General features: G+C 41.8%; 1 protein-coding gene across 2 annotated transcripts in view; it reads right to left on the reverse strand.

Annotated features, from left to right (window-relative positions):
• Positions 1 to 10,386: 10,386 nt before the first annotated feature.
• The window catches only part of OSBPL3 (oxysterol binding protein like 3), a 262,480-nt gene continuing 251,773 nt past the window's right edge, over positions 10,387 to 21,093 (reverse strand). For both annotated transcript variants that reach the window (XM_040352884.1, XM_040352885.1), the window contains 3 exons: positions 20,176 to 20,302; positions 16,508 to 16,630; positions 10,387 to 11,511 (listed from right to left, as the gene is read on the reverse strand). In XM_040352884.1, coding sequence (XP_040208818.1) covers positions 11,415 to 11,511; positions 16,508 to 16,630; positions 20,176 to 20,302 — 347 coding nt within the window. In that variant the 3' untranslated portion in view covers positions 10,387 to 11,414. The remainder of the gene's footprint in view (positions 11,512 to 16,507; positions 16,631 to 20,175; positions 20,303 to 21,093) is intronic.

Genomic DNA, 21,093 nt, shown 5'->3' on the forward strand with positions numbered 1-21,093 from the left:
CTGGGAGAGCCAGAAATGTTTCTTGTTTGTAGGTGACCAAATACTTATTTTCCACCATAATTTGCAAATAAATTCTTTCCAAATCAATGTTATTGTCTGGATTTGTTTCCACATTTTGTCTCTCATAGTTGAGGTATACCTATGATGCCAATTACAGGCCTCTCATCTTTTTAAGTGGAAGAACTTGCACAATTGGTGGCTGACTAAATACTTTTTTGCCCCACTGTGTGTGTGTGTGTGTGTGCCGCCACCCTACGCTGTTTCGTCTCAGAAGACTTAGGCCCCAGGACGAAGTCGTCTGAGACGAAACGGCGTAGGGTGGCGGCGTGCTGACGTCTAGAACCGCATACTGTATCCCGGAGTGAACGGGTTGTGCTAGCCGGCCAGCTATATATATTTTCACAAGCTAATTTTATCTACATTCTTGTAAGTGTGATTTTAATCTTTTTTAATAAATTGCTATACGGGTTCACACTATGTAGCTTTTTTTCTTCTCCATATTGGTTTCAATCAACATTAATTATCGGTCCACTGTGGGAGAAGTTTTGGCCCCTGGATATCCTGCCAAGTAACCCTGGGGAGCAAGCCATCTGCTGTCAGAAGGTCTCTAGTTGGGATCTTCCCCTCTGGTAAGCGGTAGGATAGGAACGCCCAGTCCCGCAGTCATCGGAACCCGTAAGCCCTGGACAACATCAGGATATAAAGGTATGTACAGAGAAAAAAAAAATTACCTGCCGAAATGTAATGTCCTTAGTATGCTGGCACTGCTAGATGCAATTAAAACATTTTTTTTTGGGTGAACCCCCGCTTTAAGTGGTTAACTAAGAGGTTACCCTGCAAAGGTTTATAAGCTTACTTTATGGCGGACCATTTATTGAAAAAAAGCTGATACTTCTCTTCTCCCCAGCCACTGTATGTTTTCTATACTTCCAAATGTACTTGTTCCTACTTCGGGCGCTGTGGTTCCTCTGTAGTGATGTATCAGCCGGCAGGAAAAATGAATTCGACCAGCAGGGGGAGTGGAGAGGCTTTGATTACATTTTTTTTTTTTTAAAACCCTGTGGTAAGAGAAAGTCTTTGCCACTTCTCTTACTGTATTGGTTGCCCCCTAAAAAAAGGCCCCATGTATGAAATATATGAAATGAAACACTCACTGTGAAATAATTTTATTTACACAATCATACAGGATAGCCATGCCATACTCATTATTCATTATTCCTCTACAGATAAAAGACTTTATAGCAGCATAATTAAATATTTGATATATACATACTGTATGCGTCTGTGTCTTTCGGTAAAACAAAACTAAGGCGATTTTTTTATTTATGGAAGACTTATATTGACTCTTTTAATGTCACAGACATTAAAACACTTAAAATAGAATTAAATTAGATACATTCAGCTGAGGAATTGTGCCAGAGACAAAAGGAGAGAGCAAAGACTAACTGGTTTTGGTTAAAAAGTGTATCTTGTACATTTCTAAATGATGTACATAATCCACGGCAATAAGGAAGAATATGTTTTGCTGAAAGCACCGATGACACAAAATGAAACCGCGCACATACATTGCATTAGAAGGTCAAACAGGATATAAAGCAATGTTGAAAAAGAGAAAATTATCTTTTTAATTCAGCACCTGATACCCATTACAATATATGTGTATAGTCTGTAATTCTAAGAAACAGGTGGCATTGGAAATGTATACAATTTTATTTCCTAATAAGGGGTGTGGTTATGCAAGTCCTAATTTGTGATACATCTTAACATACACCTTTCCTAAGAGAAATATAGAGGTTTCTTTTACTGGCTTTTATCCTGAAGATGCTGTTTGTCTGGCTGTTCTGCAGACTTTCTGAGTCACTGACACAGAACAAGAATGCATATCAGGAAAAGTCAGACTGAAGGCCTTCTATGTCTTCCTATGCTTTGTCATTGACTCACGCTATTGAAGCAAGGGGGCCAACATGGCAGCAAGAAAACTAGCATTTTAAAATGAGAAAGAAAATCTTTTCTGGAGGCAACCATTTCTTAACAGTCAAATAAAATAAAAATGTCAGACCAAAAAAAAAAAAAAGAGAGAGAAGACTGCTGTGCAAACAGTATTTTAGATTGTCTAAAAATGAAGGTCTATTCTGCATAAAGTATGAGATTTCCTTTCATGCCATGCTTCAAAACAAAAGAGGACTAATATTACCTAGCAATAAAGACATTGTTTGACTATGTATTTTATATATATATATATCTGAATTAATGGGCCTGTGTCACTATTCCAGGGAACGTAGCAATAGTCAGAGAACATGATTGATTTAGAAACTTTTATAGGATTAGGTATGCTGTAGTTCCAACAAGACTTTGGCTTTAGAAATTATCATATTTGGAAGAATAATGGTGTGCTTATATCCACAAATTAAACATTAGCTTTCAACAGCCTGTCTACACTAAACTGGAAGAAGCCAAGTCTAAATTAGCGGATATAGAGTTAAAGGGGTTGTAAAGGAAACATTTCCCCCCCCTGAATAGCTTCCTTTACCTTAGTGCAGTCCTCCTTCACTTACCTCATCCTTCCATTTTTCTTTTAAATGTCCTTATTTCTTCTGAGAAATCCTCACTTCCTGTTCTTCGGTCTGCAACTCACTAGCGTTTTGCGAGGCTTTCTTCCTGGTGTGGAGAAAGCCTCTTGAGGGGGGAGGGGGTGAGCAGGAGTGTCAGGATGCTTCTTTCTCTATCTGCAAAGTAGAGAGTGTCCTGACTTGCCTGTTTGCCCCCTCCCCCCCTCAAGAGGCTTTCTCCACACCAGGGAGAAAGTGTCGCATTACTGTGTGGAGTTACAGACAGAAGAACAGGAAGTGAGGATTTCTCAGAAGAAATAAGGACATTTAAAACCAAAATGGAAGGATGAGGTAAGTGAAGGACTGCACTAAGCACTAAGGTAAAGGAAGCTATTTAGGGAAACATTTTTTTTCCTTTACAACCCCTTTTAAAGTGTTACTAAACCCAGAACTTGCCTTCACTATATCTGGTGTCCCACAGTACATAGAATGCAATTATTTTAGTAAATATAAACTGCTAAATATTTTTTCTCACCAGCAGTAAGAGCAGTCTTCTATCAGTGCCCAGACAAGCACCGGTTAAAGCTTTTAGGAGGCGTTTTCTGACTGTCCTCTGAGACTGCAAGACCCCTGACCCTCCATCTGCACAGTGCTGATTGGCCCTGTGCTGATTACATGCACTCTCCCAAGAAGAAATGTAGCAATGTACACCAAACTGAGCATGTGCAGCCTGACTCTATAGACTCTGTGCTATGAGGAAATTATCAGGGGAAATTGGAAAAAGGGGAGGATCAGGGAAGCCAGGATCAAACAGCCTTTTTACACAGTGCACAGGTTTAAAGGATCACTAAAGTTGTATTTATTTTTTAAATAACAAACATGTTATACTTGCCTCCACTGTGCGGCTCGTTTTGCACAGAGTGGCCCCGAACCTGGTCTTCTGGGGTCCCTCGGTGGGACTTAACACCTTTATGCGAGCGAGCATGGTGTTGAGTTCTTGCGGGCGCGCTCCCGTTATACAGCTGGCGGCCAAAGCCGCCGACTGTATCACTCAGCCCTGCCCCCAGCGCACCATTGGATGTGATTGACCGCAGCGTGAGCCAATGGCTGCACTGCTTTCAATCAACCAATGAATGAGCATATAAAGACTAATTTTACTGTTGTGGGCTTAGTAACACTTTAAGCACACATTGCAATTTTCACCAGGGGTGAACGGAGTCACTCAAAAAGAAAAACAATTCTCTCAGAAAGGCCACTGAAGTCCAAAAATGCAGACACCAAAAAAATGGGTATAGTGACTTCCTGGTTTCTCAATAGAGGCATATAGAAAAGCTGCAAAGGAATTACACACCAAGAAACACATGCTATGTTCTGCCGGCATTCCCCAGGGATCAATCCTATTCTATTTCACATCAGCTGTCCACTTATAGCACTGAGCACCCCTTCCAACCAACAAAATGATTATATGAGAACATCTCAAGTGATAATAAAAAGACTATTAACATTGTATTACAGTTTGGTTATGGATTTTAGAATAGGTGATGCCTGAGAGCTGCCAGGGATTAATATATATATACCCACACACATATATAAAATTCCCTATATAATAGGGAAGAATGAGCAACAATGACAGACCTGCCCATCTTTGTTCAGTATTAGGCCCCTTTCACACGGGGCAGACTGCGGCTAAAATCTGCTCGCTCAGCGGGGGATCTAAACAGGTGGATGACAGTTCCATGTCCGTTAATGCAGAGCTGACATGGACACAGACCACTCTCCTCTATGGGCCGCCGGATGTAAATGGACCGCCTGTTCGTTTACACCCGACTGCCATCCAATCTGATAGACGGATCGCAAGCGTATCCTCATCCATCTGGTTTTAGCGGATCGGATTGGAAGTAGGCAGGTGTAAACAGACATGCCACTCCATTGAGAAGAATGGAGGTTCTGATCGGGTCCGTCTGAAAAACCGACAGGCGGAACCGATCGGAACGCTCGTGTGAAAGGGGTCTTAAGCCCCAGCCTAACAAGCTTCAAAGCCTCTCTCTGAGCCTACAGTAGCCTTATCCACCTGCCCTGCAGCAGGAGAGGAAAACAGCGAATCGCAGAAATGTGTGACAACAGGATTCAGAGCTTTTACTTCTCATCACTTATAAATAATATAAAAGGGGTTACCCATAGCCTGCATTCTGCTACTGCACATCTAATGTTTGTACACCTGGCCAGGTAGGTTTCTAATGATTCTGCATCTCATTATAAACACATAAAAGCCAAAATATGCAGAAAGATTCTACATGTCTGTTGGAAGATATAATTTAATAAAAATGGCAGATCAGCATACACCTGCTTCACACAGTATGCTTGTTTGCTTTCTTGCATGCAAAAGCATGCCGGAATAATTACTGTTTTCATTATAATTAAATCTACACAGCAGAGTAACAGGATTTCAGTTATTAAGGCAATATGTGAGAAACTGTTAGAAAAATAAACATTGACAATTATACTTTCATGGGTTTACATAATCAAACCACCTTATTTTAAAGACAAACTCCAGTTTTTAAAAACCTACTTCACAAGGAGTTAGTGATTTAAGGCAATTTATTTTCCCTAAAATAAAAAAGGGGTTATACTTGCATGCTCTATGCAACGATATTGCAGAGATCTGTCGCTTATCTCCTCTTTGGTGGTCCCCACACTAGTGCTGTCCACCCCCCTTTCTGAGTGCCCCCCCAGCAAGCTGTGTGCTAAGGGGGAATGTGTGCGGGCGTGCTCTAAAGCCACAATGTGTGAGTCCATAGACATACACAGTGCCAGCAAGCCATGGTCCTACTCCCTCCTCACAGGAGTTTGATTCCCGCTGCTGCCAGTGTCTCCGGTGATCAGTGCTGTACCCCGGACACCGCTGGAGAGGTGAGAGGAGTAAGGCAAGTGTCTAAGGTGGGGGAACAGTGGGGGATTTGGGGGTTACAGTTAGTGGGGTGTTTTTTAGCTTAATGCAGGGAATGCATCAGAAACAAAATGTTAAGAGTTTAGATCCACTTAAAGTGCAACAAGGTGCATGCCACCTCCTGGAGCGCTTATTTTCCTTGATAATTTACTGTTTAAAGCAGGGTATATACACAGAGAGTGTTTTTTTGTCCTACTAGCGGGTTAAAAAAAAAAAAGACAGATTCCTGCATCCACATCACTTGTGAGGGAATCTCTCCCTGCTGTGCTATTGTGTTCTGCTGGGAGGGGCGGGGGGGCTGATACTGTCAGGAAACACAGAACAGAGCTGTAGCCATCAGCTGCAAACACTGAATGAAAACACTGAATGAGTGCCGATTCTCCAGCAGTTCTGTTCGACAGAAGCCGATCTAACAACTGGCTACTATTGAACAGACAGGAATACACTCACATATTGAATTTTGATGCATGTACGCCCTGCTTAACTGAGTGCCGATCGTATAGGTATCGCTATACAAATATCCTACACAGAAGCTATACTGTCATTTGCAAGCTGAACTGCCCACCCCTCTTTTCTCCTTGCCCAATCACAGAACACTTTGCAATCTGTAAAACTAATTGCAAACTCCAATTTTTTTTGCGAATGGATAGGGGAGAGGAAGAGCCTGCAGAGCAGCTGCTGTGGAAAAGAGCTATATCTCTCCTTCCAGGTAATATCGAAAGCTATACTATTGGTGCTCAGTAAACAAAAGATAGATCCAGGAGGTGGTATAAACATCCTTGCATGCCAGCAGATTTGAAATCATCTTGAAATATATCTCCAGTACATACACTCCCTTATATAGGTATATATTTAACTCAATTCTTTAGTCATTTTCACATCTAATAAATTGGCAAGTGAAAATAACCTTAAGGCCCCATACACACAAGAGGATTTATCCGCGAATACGGTCCAGCGGACCGTTTCCGCGGATAAATCCTCTTGAGGATTTCCGCGGATTTCTATGCGATGGAGTGTACTCACCATCGCATTGAAATCCGCGCCGAAATCCTCTGGCGATGACGTGTCGCGCCGTCGCCGCGATTATGACGCGGCGACGCTGTCATATAAGGAATTCCACGCATGCGTCGAATCATTACGACGCATGCGGGGGATCCCTTCGGACGGATGGATCCGGTGAGTCTATACAGACCAGCGGATCCATCCGTTGGGATGGATTCCAGCGGATAGATTTGTTTAGCATGTCAGCAAATATTTATCTGCTAGAATCCATCCCAGGGGATAAATATCCGCGGAAAAAGATCCGCTGGAGTGTACACACCATAGGATCTATCCGCTGAAACCCATTCGCTGGGATTTTTCAGCGGATGGATTCTATCGTGTGTATGGGGCCTTATGCCGCGTACACACCATCACTTTATGTGATGAAAAAAAAATGACGTTTTTAAAAACGTCACTTTAATTGACTGTGTGTGGGGGAAAACGTTGTTTTATGTCTTGTAAAAAACGACCAAAAAAAAAATGAAGCATGCTTCAATTTTATGTGTCGTTTTTCAAAAGTGCACTTTTTACTTCACAGAAATTGACCGTGTGTAGCAAAAAACGTCGTTTTCTAAGACGTTTTTTCATCCACGCATGCCCAGAAGCTACTTATGAAGCAAGCTTCAATGGTAAAAAACGTGGTGGAACGTAACCTCACTTTGCAAGAACATTGTAAGAAAACGATGGTGTGTAGGCAACTTCGTCTTTGAAAATTGAAGTTTCAAAAACGTCATTTTTTACTTCACAGAAAGTGTCGTTTTTTTCCATCACATAAAGTGATGGTGTGTATGCGGCATTAGAGTCGGTTCACACAGCAGCGGCACGACTTCGGGGGCGACTCTGCAAGTCGTCCTGAGGACGACTTCAGAGGCGATTTGCAAAACGACTTCTGCATAGAAGTCAATGCAGGTCACCCCGAGCCGCCCCCGAAGTCGTACAGGAACCTTATTCTAAGTCGGAGCGACTTGCGGCGCTCCTATTAGAACGGTTCCATTGCATTGAATGGGACGCGACACATCAGGCGGCTGAGCCGCCTGTCGTGTCGCCCCAGTGTGAACCGGGTCTTAATTATATCAGGGAAGGGATAAGTATGAAATCTACTGGTGACAACATATTTTCATGATTCTGTTAGCGTGGTTTATTTAGTAAGATCTTACATAAAATGATTATTAATGTGTAAAGCACAGCAACAGTAATAGCAACCATTTAGATTTCATGTGTCTAAAGTCACGTTATTGAAAAGAGAATGTTGCTACGGTGTTGCGCGGCACTTTGTTAAAGATAACCTGTCTGTCTGAGTACATTATACATCATGCGGCATGCCACATATTACACAGAATGGGTCTGTATCAACAGAAAGTATTTTGAAAACAACAGCTTCAGCCAAACCCTTTTTGTTGGGACAGGATACCCTGCCCCCTTCACCTCCTGTCTCAATGACATGGACAGGAAATTAGGAGGAGAGGTCTACATTGGGAGCACATACAGCAGTTTATTAGCATTGGTTGGAAATCTTTAACCTTCGGGTTATGTTGCTGCCTACAGGAGAATTAGATGTCAGGAAGCAAGACAACTGTGTAAGCTATCCCAGAAGGAAATTATATTATTGTAAGTGCACTAATTCTATTTTCTCTCTTCTACCATTGAAGGACTCTATGTTTAAAAGTAGTCCAACTGAGGGGCGGGCAACACAGCAAAGAAATGCTAAAGAAATGGTAAACTAGAGACGGAAGAATGTTGTCCTTGTTAAAATGAAAGACAGAAACTACCCCAAGTTAAAAGGAAGCCCTGGGACTCCACACCACTGTGTCTGTATCCAAAACCAGAAATGGATCCTTTCAGGATAAAGCCACAATTTTAAACGATCACAAAGGCAATGGTTACAAGGGGTACCACCTTATGGTGATGGGAAAGAAAGAAATGTCTGCAATTTCTGAAGTGCAGTGAGAAAGAAATTCCAGATCCCATGGTGTCACTGGTGAACTAAACGTGGGGCTACATGTGAGATTCCTTTGTACTAATCAAGGTATGAGAGGTCAATGGTTTCTGAATCAGCTATTGCACAGACCAGAAGCTTGATGGTGTTGAAAGCTAAATGCTGGTCCAGATCCAGCTGCAGGAAGGAGAGGATACATCTCATAAAGAAACTTTGAGGTTGGAGGCCCCAAGACTGACACCAAGTGACATACACCATCCAGGTATGATGATGGACCTTGTGGGAAGTAGCCTCCCTAGCTATTAGTATTCTAGGCTTCAGAGATGCCCTTATCTCTCAGAGCCTGGGCTTCAACAGTTATACAGGCAACGTCAGCAACTGTGAAGCAGGGTGGTAAATCAGTCCTTGCGACAGAGGATCCTGACAATCTGGCACAACCCATGAGACATCTGCCAGCAATTTTACCCGGTTGGCATACCACAACTGCCTGGGTCAGTCTAGAACAGTGGTGTCCAAACTGCAGACCGGGGGCCGAATGTGGAGCTTTGCTTGCCTTCAGCTGACCCTTAAAGCATATCCCTCCCTCCCATTGATATGAGACACTATTCTGCCAACTGACACCAACAGTAGGGCACCATTTCTCCCTCTGACACCAACAGTGGGGCACTATTCCTCCCAATGATACAACAATGGGGCACTATTCCTCTCACTAATACCAAATGTGGCGATGTTAATTTCCTTTGATGCCAGGAAAATCTCAACTTCTGCTGGCCATAATCCGGCCCCCAAAAAGTATGAAAGACAATAAACTGGCCCTTTTGTTTCAAAAGCTTGGAGACCCCTGGTCTAGAGCAATACGGATCACCAGAATGCCCTCCAATTCAATTCTGCGAAGCAGACGAGGAAGAAGTTTCAGAGAAGGAAATGTACAGATCAGGGTGTACCGAGCCCACAGTGCCACCAAAGAATCTACTGCTCCCTGCTAGTGCATCGCTCTACCTAAAAATAAACATGTCTAGTTTTTTTATTTAACCTGGTCAGGTCCATACCTGGTATTCCCCACCTGCGACACAGAACACCTCCAAGAGTAGGGACCACTTTCCCACATCCAGGCGTCTGCTGCCAAATGTTTACTGCTGGAATGTACACAGCAAAAAATACAAATAAAAAAAATGGAATTTGAAGTTCTGCCCAGGACAGGATCTGATCTACCTCTCTTGCCATGGTCAGATTTCTGGCTTCTTCCTTATGGTTGATGTACACCACCGCCGTTGTGTTGCCCAAATGAATCCAGATTGTATAACCTCCCTGCAGGAAAGTCTAATGCTGCAGAAAGTGCCAGCACTCACAGCATTAACCCCTCCTGAGGAAGAAACTGGTGGGAATGGTGAATTTAAGGGCACGCAGCAACCTATAAAAATGTGGCAGCTCCCATTGCTTGGGACAACTAGCCTACTCACTTAAAGGATCACTAAAGGAAAATATTTTTTTAGCTAAATAGCTTCCTTTACCTTACTGCAGTACTGGTTTCATGTCCTCATTGTTCGTTTTTGCTTTGAAGTAGCTGAAATTCTGCTGTGATCTCCACACTTCCTGCTTGTCTGGCTCCTTATGAGCCTCATGGCTTTTCACTGTGGTCCAATCTGTGTGTCTAAAACTCCTCAGAACCAATCAGATTCATTTTAAAAACAAAACACTGCCCTGGATTTGTTTGTTTTTGTTCTGTGTCTCTCTCTACTTCACAGAAACATGAAACCAGTTTAAAAGTGAAAGTGAAACTAGAGGCACATTATATGATTGATTTTTATCTATTTTTAATCATTTTTAAAAGGAATCAGTTAACTTTTATGTCTCTATACCCTGTAAACAGTCATTTCAGGAAAAACATTTTTTTTCCTTTAGTGACCCTTTAATCTTTAGAGACAGGGCAAGCACAGAGGTAATGCCAACGGCTGTGAACCTGGAAGAACTCTGCAGCTAACTTTTACCAGAACAGAGTCTGGAAAGTGCCCCATGCGAAACACAGTGCATTTCTAGACAATCCCTGCAATGTCCCATCGGGACATAGTATTTTAAAAGCCAGGTTGAGGATGACTGCGTCAGAAAGCTGCAATTGGAGAGTCATGCTCTAGCAGAATTGTGAAGTATTGATTAAAAAACAAAAAAAATCATTTGATAAGAAATAAGTGCTAGCAACAAAAAATTGTTAGCCTGTAACAAAACAGAGCTTAACAAAATAAGTCCACCCCACTAGGACACTAGCAAAAAACGAGGCCTGCGGGTAGTGGAAGGAGATATCCTGTGCTTGCCCACAATTTTTTGTTTGTTAGAATCAGTAACCCTGAAAGCAGCAGTATAGGCCAGAGGCTAAATATTGTGGTCAAAAAAGAAAAGCACTTCTGTAAAAGAGTTTTATAATGCATTTTGTTATTGCTGTCAGTTTCACCACTAGTTCAAGTAGTCTTTTTTTTTTTCTTTAATGAAAGAGACAGGAAGTGAGGGAAAGTCTTCTCTGTAGAGACCCAGACAGCAATAAAACCAGACCAAAGTTCTAGCTCTCCTCCAGTCTTTCCAAAACTAAAAATCATATTATATTTTAGCTAATGTTACACTGGAATGGCAGCGAATGTCATTGTAAGATAAACATAACATATTTCTTGGGAAAACATACATTATTTCATACATCAGTTAAAAAACATTAAAAAGAAGCCTAACATGTAGGAGGGATGCAGGACTGAAATTACAGGGAAAACAAATTCAGCAGTGCAAACAAGTACAGATTATCTTGATATTGTGTTCCCTGGACAGTACTAGATAAAATTTGATACTTTAGCTCTAAATGTTCCAGCATTTCCTCTAGGAGCATTGGATTAGGAGTACACCCGTTATGTCAGTAATATTGTCAATAGTGCTTGGTACAAATGTCCGCTCCATCTTCCTGTTACCACAAGACTGCACAGTCCATTTTGGAGAATCCAGGATCTTTCCTTCGCTGCCAGTAAGTGCCATTTGTAACCCACAAATCACCACTTGATTTCCTGCAGACGGCACAAAAATAAGTCAACATGATTACTGAAGTAAAAAGTGGTAACAAACATGTACAGTAAATGGGACATCTTCATGTGATTATTCATTTAAAATATGGGTTCATTCTTGTTTTTTTGCAAATATTATAATTTCCTCCCAAGGTACAGGAAACAACCTTATCTTTACTTACTAAACGTGTTGCCAGAGCAGAGATTTACAGTAAGGGGCCCTGAAAAAGTGTCTGACTCTGCACAGCTGACTTATTGAACAAATTCTATATTATAAAGATTGAAATCAAATATGCTAAAAAAAATCAATCCGCGCTACCCAATCTAATAAACAAATCACTGTAATTCCCGGTTCACACTGGTGCGCTGTGCGATATCGCATGTAATTCACACCGAAGTGCAGTGCAAATAAAATGCGATGCAAATTCAGCCATACGGATTGTATCGCTTCTGCTCTACTTCTCTGCGCTCATTGGAGTAGTGAGCCGTGGAGGGGCGGGTAGAGGCCGTCTCAGTGAAGAGCTGAGACTGCCATCAGTCAAGGCAGCTGGCGGATGACGCACTGCCTTGACTGATGGCAGTGACGTTAGCGGAGAGCGGATTTCAGACCGCTCTCCGCTGAAAACGGGTCACAGGAGTGCAAAACTACCGTATTTATCGGCGTATAACGCGCACTTTTTTGCCCTATAAATCAGGGCAAAATCTTGGGTGCGCGATATACGCCGATACCCGCGCCGATTTTGAACACTGCGCCGGCATATACCGAGCGCAGTACACTCGTGTATAGTCGGGCAGGCTCGGCTCCTCTCGCGCTCACATCCTGGACGTACAGGACGTCCAGGACGTGAGCGCGAGAGTAGCCGAGCCTGCCCGACTATACCCGAGTGTACTGCGCTCGGTATATGCCGGCACAGTGTTCAAACTCGGCGCAGGAAAGCGGGGATCGAGCAGGGAGGACACCGCAGAAGGACGCCGGACCCGACGAAGAGGACACCCGAAGCCGCAGACGGACGCCGGACCTGATGAGGCGGCCGATGGACGCCGCGCAAGACACCAAAACTGTATGTACTAAAAAATTTTTTTTACAGGAATGCGGGTCCACTTTAGGGGTGCGCGCTATACGCCGGAACGCGCAATACCCCGATAAATACGGTAATTGCACTCCTGTGACCCAGAAGAGAAGCCCAGCCTACAAAAGCTCAGGCTGGACTTCTCCTTTAACTGCCCTTCTGGCGATTTATAGGTCTTTTATCACTGGTTAAAGGAAAAATGTAAGTCTAGTAAACTAAAGATTTAGTAAAGTTCTTAGTTAAGTTACCTCTTCTGTGACACCAAGTGCTTTACCTGCTATTATGGCAAATTATGAGAATACTATATTAGGGCCAATATAAGACAGGAGCCCTAACTATCCTACCTGCATGTAATATGCAAATGCCATTTAGATATGTCCTGAACAAGACTAAGACTGAGGACCTCAGTGCTGCAAGGCAGAAATGATATCCACTAAGCCACTGCTCTTGCTCCCCTTTCTTGAACACATTTTCTGCCCAACCCAAAAGAAAACGCTGCTTTAATAGTATCTCAGCTTATTTCTTCTTCCACACGAGTGCCACAAACTTTATTCTTCCGATCATCATGGGTGAAAATGGTGAACAACATTCCCCTAGCAATTCATGGAGATTGAAATGAACATAAAGACTGCTGTGCTCCAAGAAGAAGAGTCCAACTAGGAGACTTTTATAAAGGCAGCTATGGAATCCCAGCATGCTGAAACAGGCAAGATCAGCGCAGAGCATGAACAGGTATGTGGAACGCTTGAGGAGGGGGCTTTGAAGGATAACAATACTAAAATTCACGAAATATATGTATTTAACCACTTCATTACTGGGCACTTAAACCCCCTTCGTGCCCAGACCAATTTTCAGCGCCGACGCATTTTGAATGACAATTGCGCAGTCATACAACACTGTACCCAAATTATATTTTCATAATTTTTTTCCCACAAATAGAGCTTTCTTTTGGTGGTATTTGATCATCTCTGCGATTTTTATTTTTTGCGCTATAAACAAAAAAAGACAGAACATTTTGAAAAAAAAAACACAATATTTTTTACTTTTTGTTATAATATCCCAATTTTTTTTATTTTAAATATTTTTTTCCTCGGTTTAGGCCGACACGTATTCTTCTACATATTTTTGTTAAAAAAAAAATCGCAATAAGCGTATATTGATTGGTTTGCGCAAAAGTTATAGCGCCTACAAAATAGGAGATAGATTTATGATTAATTTTTTATTTTTTACTAGTAATGGCGGCGATCTGCGATTTTTTTTGATCGCTGTATAAATGTGAATGGTCCCAAAATTGTGTCAAAAGTGTCCGATATGTCCGTCGCAATATCGGACACTTTTGGCACAATGTTGGGACCATTCACATTTATACAGCGACCAGTGCTATAAAAATGCACTAATTACTGTATAAATGTGACTGGCAGTGAAGGGGTTAACACTAGGGGGTGAGGAAGGGGTTAAATGTATTCCCTGGGTGTGTTCTAACTGTGTGGGGGGAGGGGACTGACTGGGGGAGGTGACCGATGCTGTGTCCCTATGTACAAGGGACACAGATCGGTCTCCTCTCTCCCTAAAAGGATGTGGAGCTCTGTGTTTACACACAGAGCTCCACGTCCCTACTGTCACGGCCGATCGCGGGTACCCGGCGGACATAGCGGCCGCCAGGCACACGCATCAGCTTCTCAGCGATGCGCCGGGCACAGTGTTTACCCGTAATGCACATAAAAGGACGTCCAGGGACGTCCACCCGGCACTTGAGAGCCGCGCTGTGGACGTCTTTCGTCTATAGCGTGGCTCTCAAGTGGTTAAGTAACTTTATTTTGCTTGTCAAGTTACGCCTAAACAATTGTGGGTAAATCCCAAAAGGATAATGATTACTGTATGCTGCTATAGCTCTTAACTGATTTTTAATCTAAAATGAAGTCTGACATCCAGAACTTCACAAGACCCTGCTACCAACCTAAAATATTGTAGGTAAAAGCATAGAAAACCTAAGTATATTAAATTATTCCCTTGCAATGTGTTTTTGAACATGCTAGAAATCTGCCAACTCCAGCAAAATCACTTCCCTTGCACAGCCCTTTCCTTGCCCTCTCCTCGTCTGGGAGTCTTCTTTCTGTGTTTGCTCAACTCCTCTGCCCCTCCCCTCATCTCCCTACATAACATTTTATGTTGCTGATAGGGGAGAATCAAAGGAGAATACTGTAAAGTGTCACTTTAGCAACAGATCTGCTGGGGCCAATGACCTTACATTCAAGATGGTGGCATCCAGCAGCAATTTCAGGCCTTTTGGATGTCTACACAAGGAAAGCTTTTACAAGAAAAAAAGACGCATAAGATACACATACAATCCCACTGAAATGTATTTGTTGAAATGCGTGGTCTGTTGATGGAGTCTCCACGTAAACAAACAATCGGCTGACAGGCAAAAGAATCATGCCTTCTTTGGGAATTTTGTTGCAGCTGTACATGACCAAAAAGCTGTCCATACATGTTACGTGGTTGTACATTCTCTGTACTCTCCTTATACAAACTCCTTTAGCTTTACTAAAATAATATATTGCGAGAGCCTACCTAAGCAATCAGTTTTTCCCGCAGATAGGCCCTCACAGTACATAGCTGATGGAGAATGCACATTACAACATGTATAGTGGGTATATAAAATAATTACCCCCAATAAAATAATTGTGTTGCTTTGTATCCTGAAATGAAGACAAACAAAGTTTTCATTTTATCCAGCTGTATTTACTCAGTGAAACTTATAACATCCAAGTAAAAGCTATAACACCAACATGTCATAAAAAAAAAAATCAAAAACAGAATCACCGAGTTGGAAAAAGGATCACCCCCTTGAGGCAGTATTTAGCTGAACCACCTTTTGCTTTAATTACAGCCTTTGGTCTGTTGAGATATGTCTCTACTAACTTTGCACATCTAGACTTTGCAATATTTGCTCACACTTCTTTGCAGAACTGCTCAAATTTAGTTACATTTGATGGTGACCATTTGTGGACTGCAGTCTTCAATTCATTCTACAGATTTTCAATAGGGTTTAAGTGTGTGCTCTGACAAAGCCATGCAAGGACAGTCACCGTTTTCTCCTTCAACCACTGTGTGTTCATTTTTGCTGTGTGCTTTGGGTCATTGTCATGTTGGAAGATAAACCTTCCCATTGACAATTTTCTAGTATTGGGCAGCAGATTTTCCTCAAGAAGTTGAGGGTATTTAGCCCGATCCATTTTTCCTTCTATCTTGACAAGTGCTCCAGTCCCTGCTGCAGAGAAACACCCCCATAAATTGGCAAGTGTCCCATAGTTTATTGTTTGCTTCAGTTGCACTACAAGGGACTGAAATACTCCAGGAAAGCTCTTTTCATGCTGAGCTAATCAAAATGGCCACAGCTGATTATAGCTGAAAGTCAAATGGCTGTGTGTGCCATTGAGAAGGTGATTAGCTACACCCTATTGAATTTAAAAGTCATTTATAGGAGGAGATGATCCTTTTTTCAACTCAGTGATTCTGTTTTTGAATAAAAAAACAAAACAAAAAACAAACAAACACTCTGACATGTTGGCGGTATATCTTTCACTTGGATGTTATAAGTTGCACTAGTAAATACAGATGGATAAAACAAAAATTGTGTCTTTCCTTATTTCAGCCTGCAAAGCAACAAAATGTGATTATTTTAAAAGGAGTGATTGTTTTCTATACCCACAGTATGGTCAGCATTAGAGCTTTCTGATCTTTCAAGTTCTGGGTGATTGAATAGGTTTGCAGATAGGGATGAAATCAAGCATACTTTGAGATGGCTCTAATGCAAACTATTCCCATACTGTCTGCTATCAATGCACAGCACACATAATGTTGTGGAACTACATGAAATGTTCCAAAATGGGCAACTACTTCACTTCAGCAGTTACATAACTCCACACCTGAAGAAACGAGGCTGATGCTCCAAACTGTTCTCCTCCAGTACTCTCCTCCTTTCTCTCTGCAGTTGTTCTATCCTTTGTTTTTGTGCTTCTGCTGCTTCCACGTTTCCTTCTTCAAGAAGTCTGCCACCAAACAAAACATCGTAAATGCCATTAGCAATGGAGATCATCACACCCTTGAGAACAATGTTTAGCTATGCAACACGCTCTATGTAATATACTTCTCGGAGCAGCCACATTTTTCATACAATCTCCTGGCTAGTTCAGACGCTTTTAAAGGTCATCAACATATTCTGTGTAAGTACACTGCTTACAAATTCCAAATCCACAAAAACTGTCCTTGCAACACAGTGGAACAGCCACTCTGTGTTCTTGAAGTGAAGGTCCGCCAATTTTTTTTTTTTTTTTTTTAAAGCCAGCAGCTACAAATACTGCAGGTGCTGACTTTTAAAATAAGGACACTTACCTGTCCAGCACGCCCGCAATGTCAGCACCCAAAGCCGAGCTTCCGCTCAGCTCTCGGATGCTGCCGCCGCCATCTTCGGTTATGGAATCAGGAAGTGAAGCACAGGTATCCCCCCCATGAAAGTTGTCAAATGTGACACCGGAGGGGAGGAGGAATGCGGACAGCGGAGGTTCAATTTTTGTGTGGACCTCTGCTTTAAAGTGTAACTAAAGGCAAAACGTTTTATTTTTTTTGGAAATAAAAAAGGACACCTATCAGTTTTTATTGCTGTCTGCGCCCCTGTCAAGGAGATTTACTCTCCCAACTTGTCCTGTTTACCGTTACCATCGAAAGTGAAAGTAAAACAAAATCCCAAATTTTGAATTAACACAACAACAGTAATAGGCCTTGTACACAAGAGGGGACATGTCCGATGAAAACGGTCCACCGACCGTTTTCATCGGACATGTCTGCTCGGAAATTTCGGTCTGATGGTTGTACACACCATCAAACCGAAATCCGCGCGGACAGGATACGTGGTGACGTGGCCGCGCCGTCGCGACCCTGGAAGGTCAATGCTTCCACGCATGCGTCGAATCACTTCGACGCATGCGAGGGCTTTCGGCCGAGCGGACATGTCCGGCAAGTCGTACAGACGACCGAACATGTCCGACGGACAGGCTTCCAGCGGACATGTTTTTTTAGCATGCTAAGAAACATTTGTCCGCTGAAAACCTGTCCGATCCGCTGGAAAATTGTCCGGTCGGCCGTACACACGACCGAACATGTCTGCTGAAACTGGTCCACGGACCAGTTTCAGCAGACATGTTCGGTCGTGTGTACGAGGCCATAGAGTGTACATGTTCCAATGGGATCATTAGCTCTGGTGATGACCTGGGATTCCCTCACTTTGGAAGGATTTCCTCAAAATTTCTGTTTTGGCTATGGGCCAGGAAGTGAAGGGAAATTTCCCCTATAGGACACATATGGTATAAAAAGGGCACTCTATCCAAAATGTAAAAAAAAAGTTTTGCTTTTGTTACACTTTATAGTGTACCAATCTCATACAGTTAGTGAAAGCAGTCATTTTGTCAGTTTTTACAAGAATTCAATTTGGCAAAAAGAAAGTGACATCACTGATAGGCCACTATTGGGAATTCATCAAAGTAGGTGCATTGGGTAATACATGTGGCTATTCATTACAAATCATAGCCCTGACTCAGAAATAAATGATGATTTGCAGTATATAAAATTTCTACAAACATCTGTGATAAGGGTGTCATTGTATCAGGAATATTATTTCTCTTTATACAGGCACACAGTGGACAGTCTTGTTTCCTACAGCTACACTGTAGTGGGGATTGATCATTTTATCAATCTTTCAAAACCACACACTGCTCCTATTCTATACTGATATTGGTCCCCCTATGTGTCACAGGTTTCTATGAAATAATTCACAAAACAAAATCAATGTACAGGTGGTGCAAAATACAAAACGATTACATTAGGTAGTACAAAAGCTACATACTTCTCACAAGTAGCAATATTTCAAGACACTTTTGTAAATGTAAAAATATAGTTTGTTCTTTATTATGTGCAGCAGTCATTTTCTACTGCTCCGGATTTCTAATTGGTCTGGGGACCAAAGTACAGAGGGACTGGTAACCTAGAACATTTGTTCGCAGTCCAAAAGGGCAAGTGGAGTGGGAATCATTGGCAGCGGCATATCAATTATTGGCAGTGGTGTATCAATCACAAAACTGATTGTGGCACATAATAAAGAACACCTCATTCTTTGGCAGGTAAACCAGTTCACATACTGGTGAATACAGGTACATTTAGGCTGGGTTCACTCTAGTGTGAATTAGATGCAGATTCGCCGCATCCAATTCGCAACAGCAGGAGATTGTGACTGGGTTTCTATGGAGACAGTTCATATATCTACGCAGAGGCTCCGGTGCGATTTGGTCCATTTAAGGTCTGAATTCAGCCAAAAATTCGGGTTGAAATTGGACCTGAAACAGTGAACGAGGACGCACCGGACTTCTGCTGCGAGCCGCTGCGTGCCAATATGTGAACCCATTAAAAATGTATGGGGAAACTAATGTTGTGATCTGCCCTTTAACTCACTTATTATATTTAAAGGGGTTGTAAAGGTTTGTTTTTTATTTTCTAAACAGGTTCCTTTAACCACTTGCTTACTGGGCACATATACACCCTTCCTACCCAGGCAAAATTTCAGCTTCCGGCACTGTGTCGTTTTAACTGACAATTGCCCGGTCGTGCGACGTGGCTCCCAAACAAAATTGACATCCTTTTTTTCCCACAAATAGAGCTTTCTTTTGGTGGTATTTGATCACCTCTGCGTTTTTTTTTTTTGTGCTATTAAAAAAAAAAGAGCGACAATTTTGAAAAAAAATATTTTTTACTTTTTGCTATAATAAATACCCCAATTTTTTTTTTTAAAAACTATTTTTTTGTTTAGGCCGATACGTATTCTTCTAAATTTTTTGGGAAAAAAATAAAAAATAAAAATCGCAATAAGCATATAGTGACTGGTATAGCGCCTACAAAATAGGGGACATAATTATGATTTATTATTATTTTTTTTTTTTACTAGTAATGGCGGCAATCCGCGATTTTTATTGGGACTGCGACATTATGGCGGACACATCGGACACATTTTTGGGACCATTCACGTTTATACAGCGAACAGTGCTATAAATATGCACTGATTATACATGGGGAAGGGGTTAAACACTAGGGGGCGAGGAAGGGGTTAGATGTGTACCCTGCAAGGTGATTCTTACTGTGGGGGGGAGGGGACTGACTGGGGGAGGTGACCGATCTGTGTCACTATGTACAAGGGACACAGCATCGGTCTCCTCTTCCTGACAGGATGGGATCTCTGTGTTTACACACAGAGATCCACGGTCCTGCTCAGTTACTGGGCAATCGTGGCCGCCAGGCACGTGCATCGTGTTCCAAGTAACGCAGCGGGTGCGCGCGCCCCCTAGTGGCTCTAAAAGACGAGGACGTCATATGGCGTCCTGTCAGAATAATAGAGCTATCGTTTAGAAGGGAAATCAAAGGAAAAGGTAAGTGAACCAACAATGCACTAGCTTAAAGGAACCAATTTAGAAAATAAAAAACAAACCTTTACAACCCCTTTAAGCCCGTGAGTAGCATAGCTAAAAAACGGATCAGTAACCAATAACTGTACCTTTGGTCTGGTCTAAATCTAGTGTCAGTACAAGGTAGCAGTGACTTTGTCTTCGGATCAAATTCATTAAGTTGTAGCGCATTCTTTGTAAAGCCATAGTACAGTTCTGAATCCTTGGGCATTGGATCTGTTAGGAAAACAAGAATTCACATATATAAAGTAATACTTCAGCAAACATATTGTATATGATATAGAAAACAGATGTACATGTAGTAACAAAAAAAAAAACACAATGAGAAATCAGCATTAAAGCACAACCTCTAACAAAACTTTAAATGCCTCTCTAAAACACGCACACATTTTATATATATATATATATATATACATATATATCTATATATATCTATATAAAACTCAACGTGTGTGTGTGTGTATGTACTGTATGTATGTATGTATGTATGTATGTATGTATGTATGTATGTTCCAGCATCACGTCCAAACGGCTAAAGATATTAACATGAAACTTGGCACACATGTTACTTATACGTCAGCAACAAACATAGGATAGGTGGTTTAACCCTTACCCACCCCCATTTGCCATGGTCGGGGTTTTCCTTTAAAGTCCCATTCAACTCTATGGGAAATACATGTTACTTCATAACTTCCAAACGGCTGTAGATATTTCGATAACACTTGGTCACATGTTACTTATATGTCCACTTAAACTATAGGATAGTTAATTCATCCCTTAACTACCCCCATTTGTGAGGGTCGGGGTTTTTGTTTAAAGTCCCATGCAAATCAATGGGAAATGTATGTTCCCACATAACTTCTGTACGCCTGGAGATATTTTAATAATACCTGGTACACATATTACTTATATGCCAAATAAAAATATATTACAGTTAAATTAACCCTTACCTACACCCTTATATAAAAGATGGGTATATTTATATTACTATGATTTTCCTCCCCAAA

The sequence above is a fragment of the Rana temporaria genome, chromosome 5 (genome assembly GCF_905171775.1).
Source record: "Rana temporaria chromosome 5, aRanTem1.1, whole genome shotgun sequence".
NCBI lineage: Eukaryota > Metazoa > Chordata > Amphibia > Anura > Ranidae > Rana > Rana temporaria.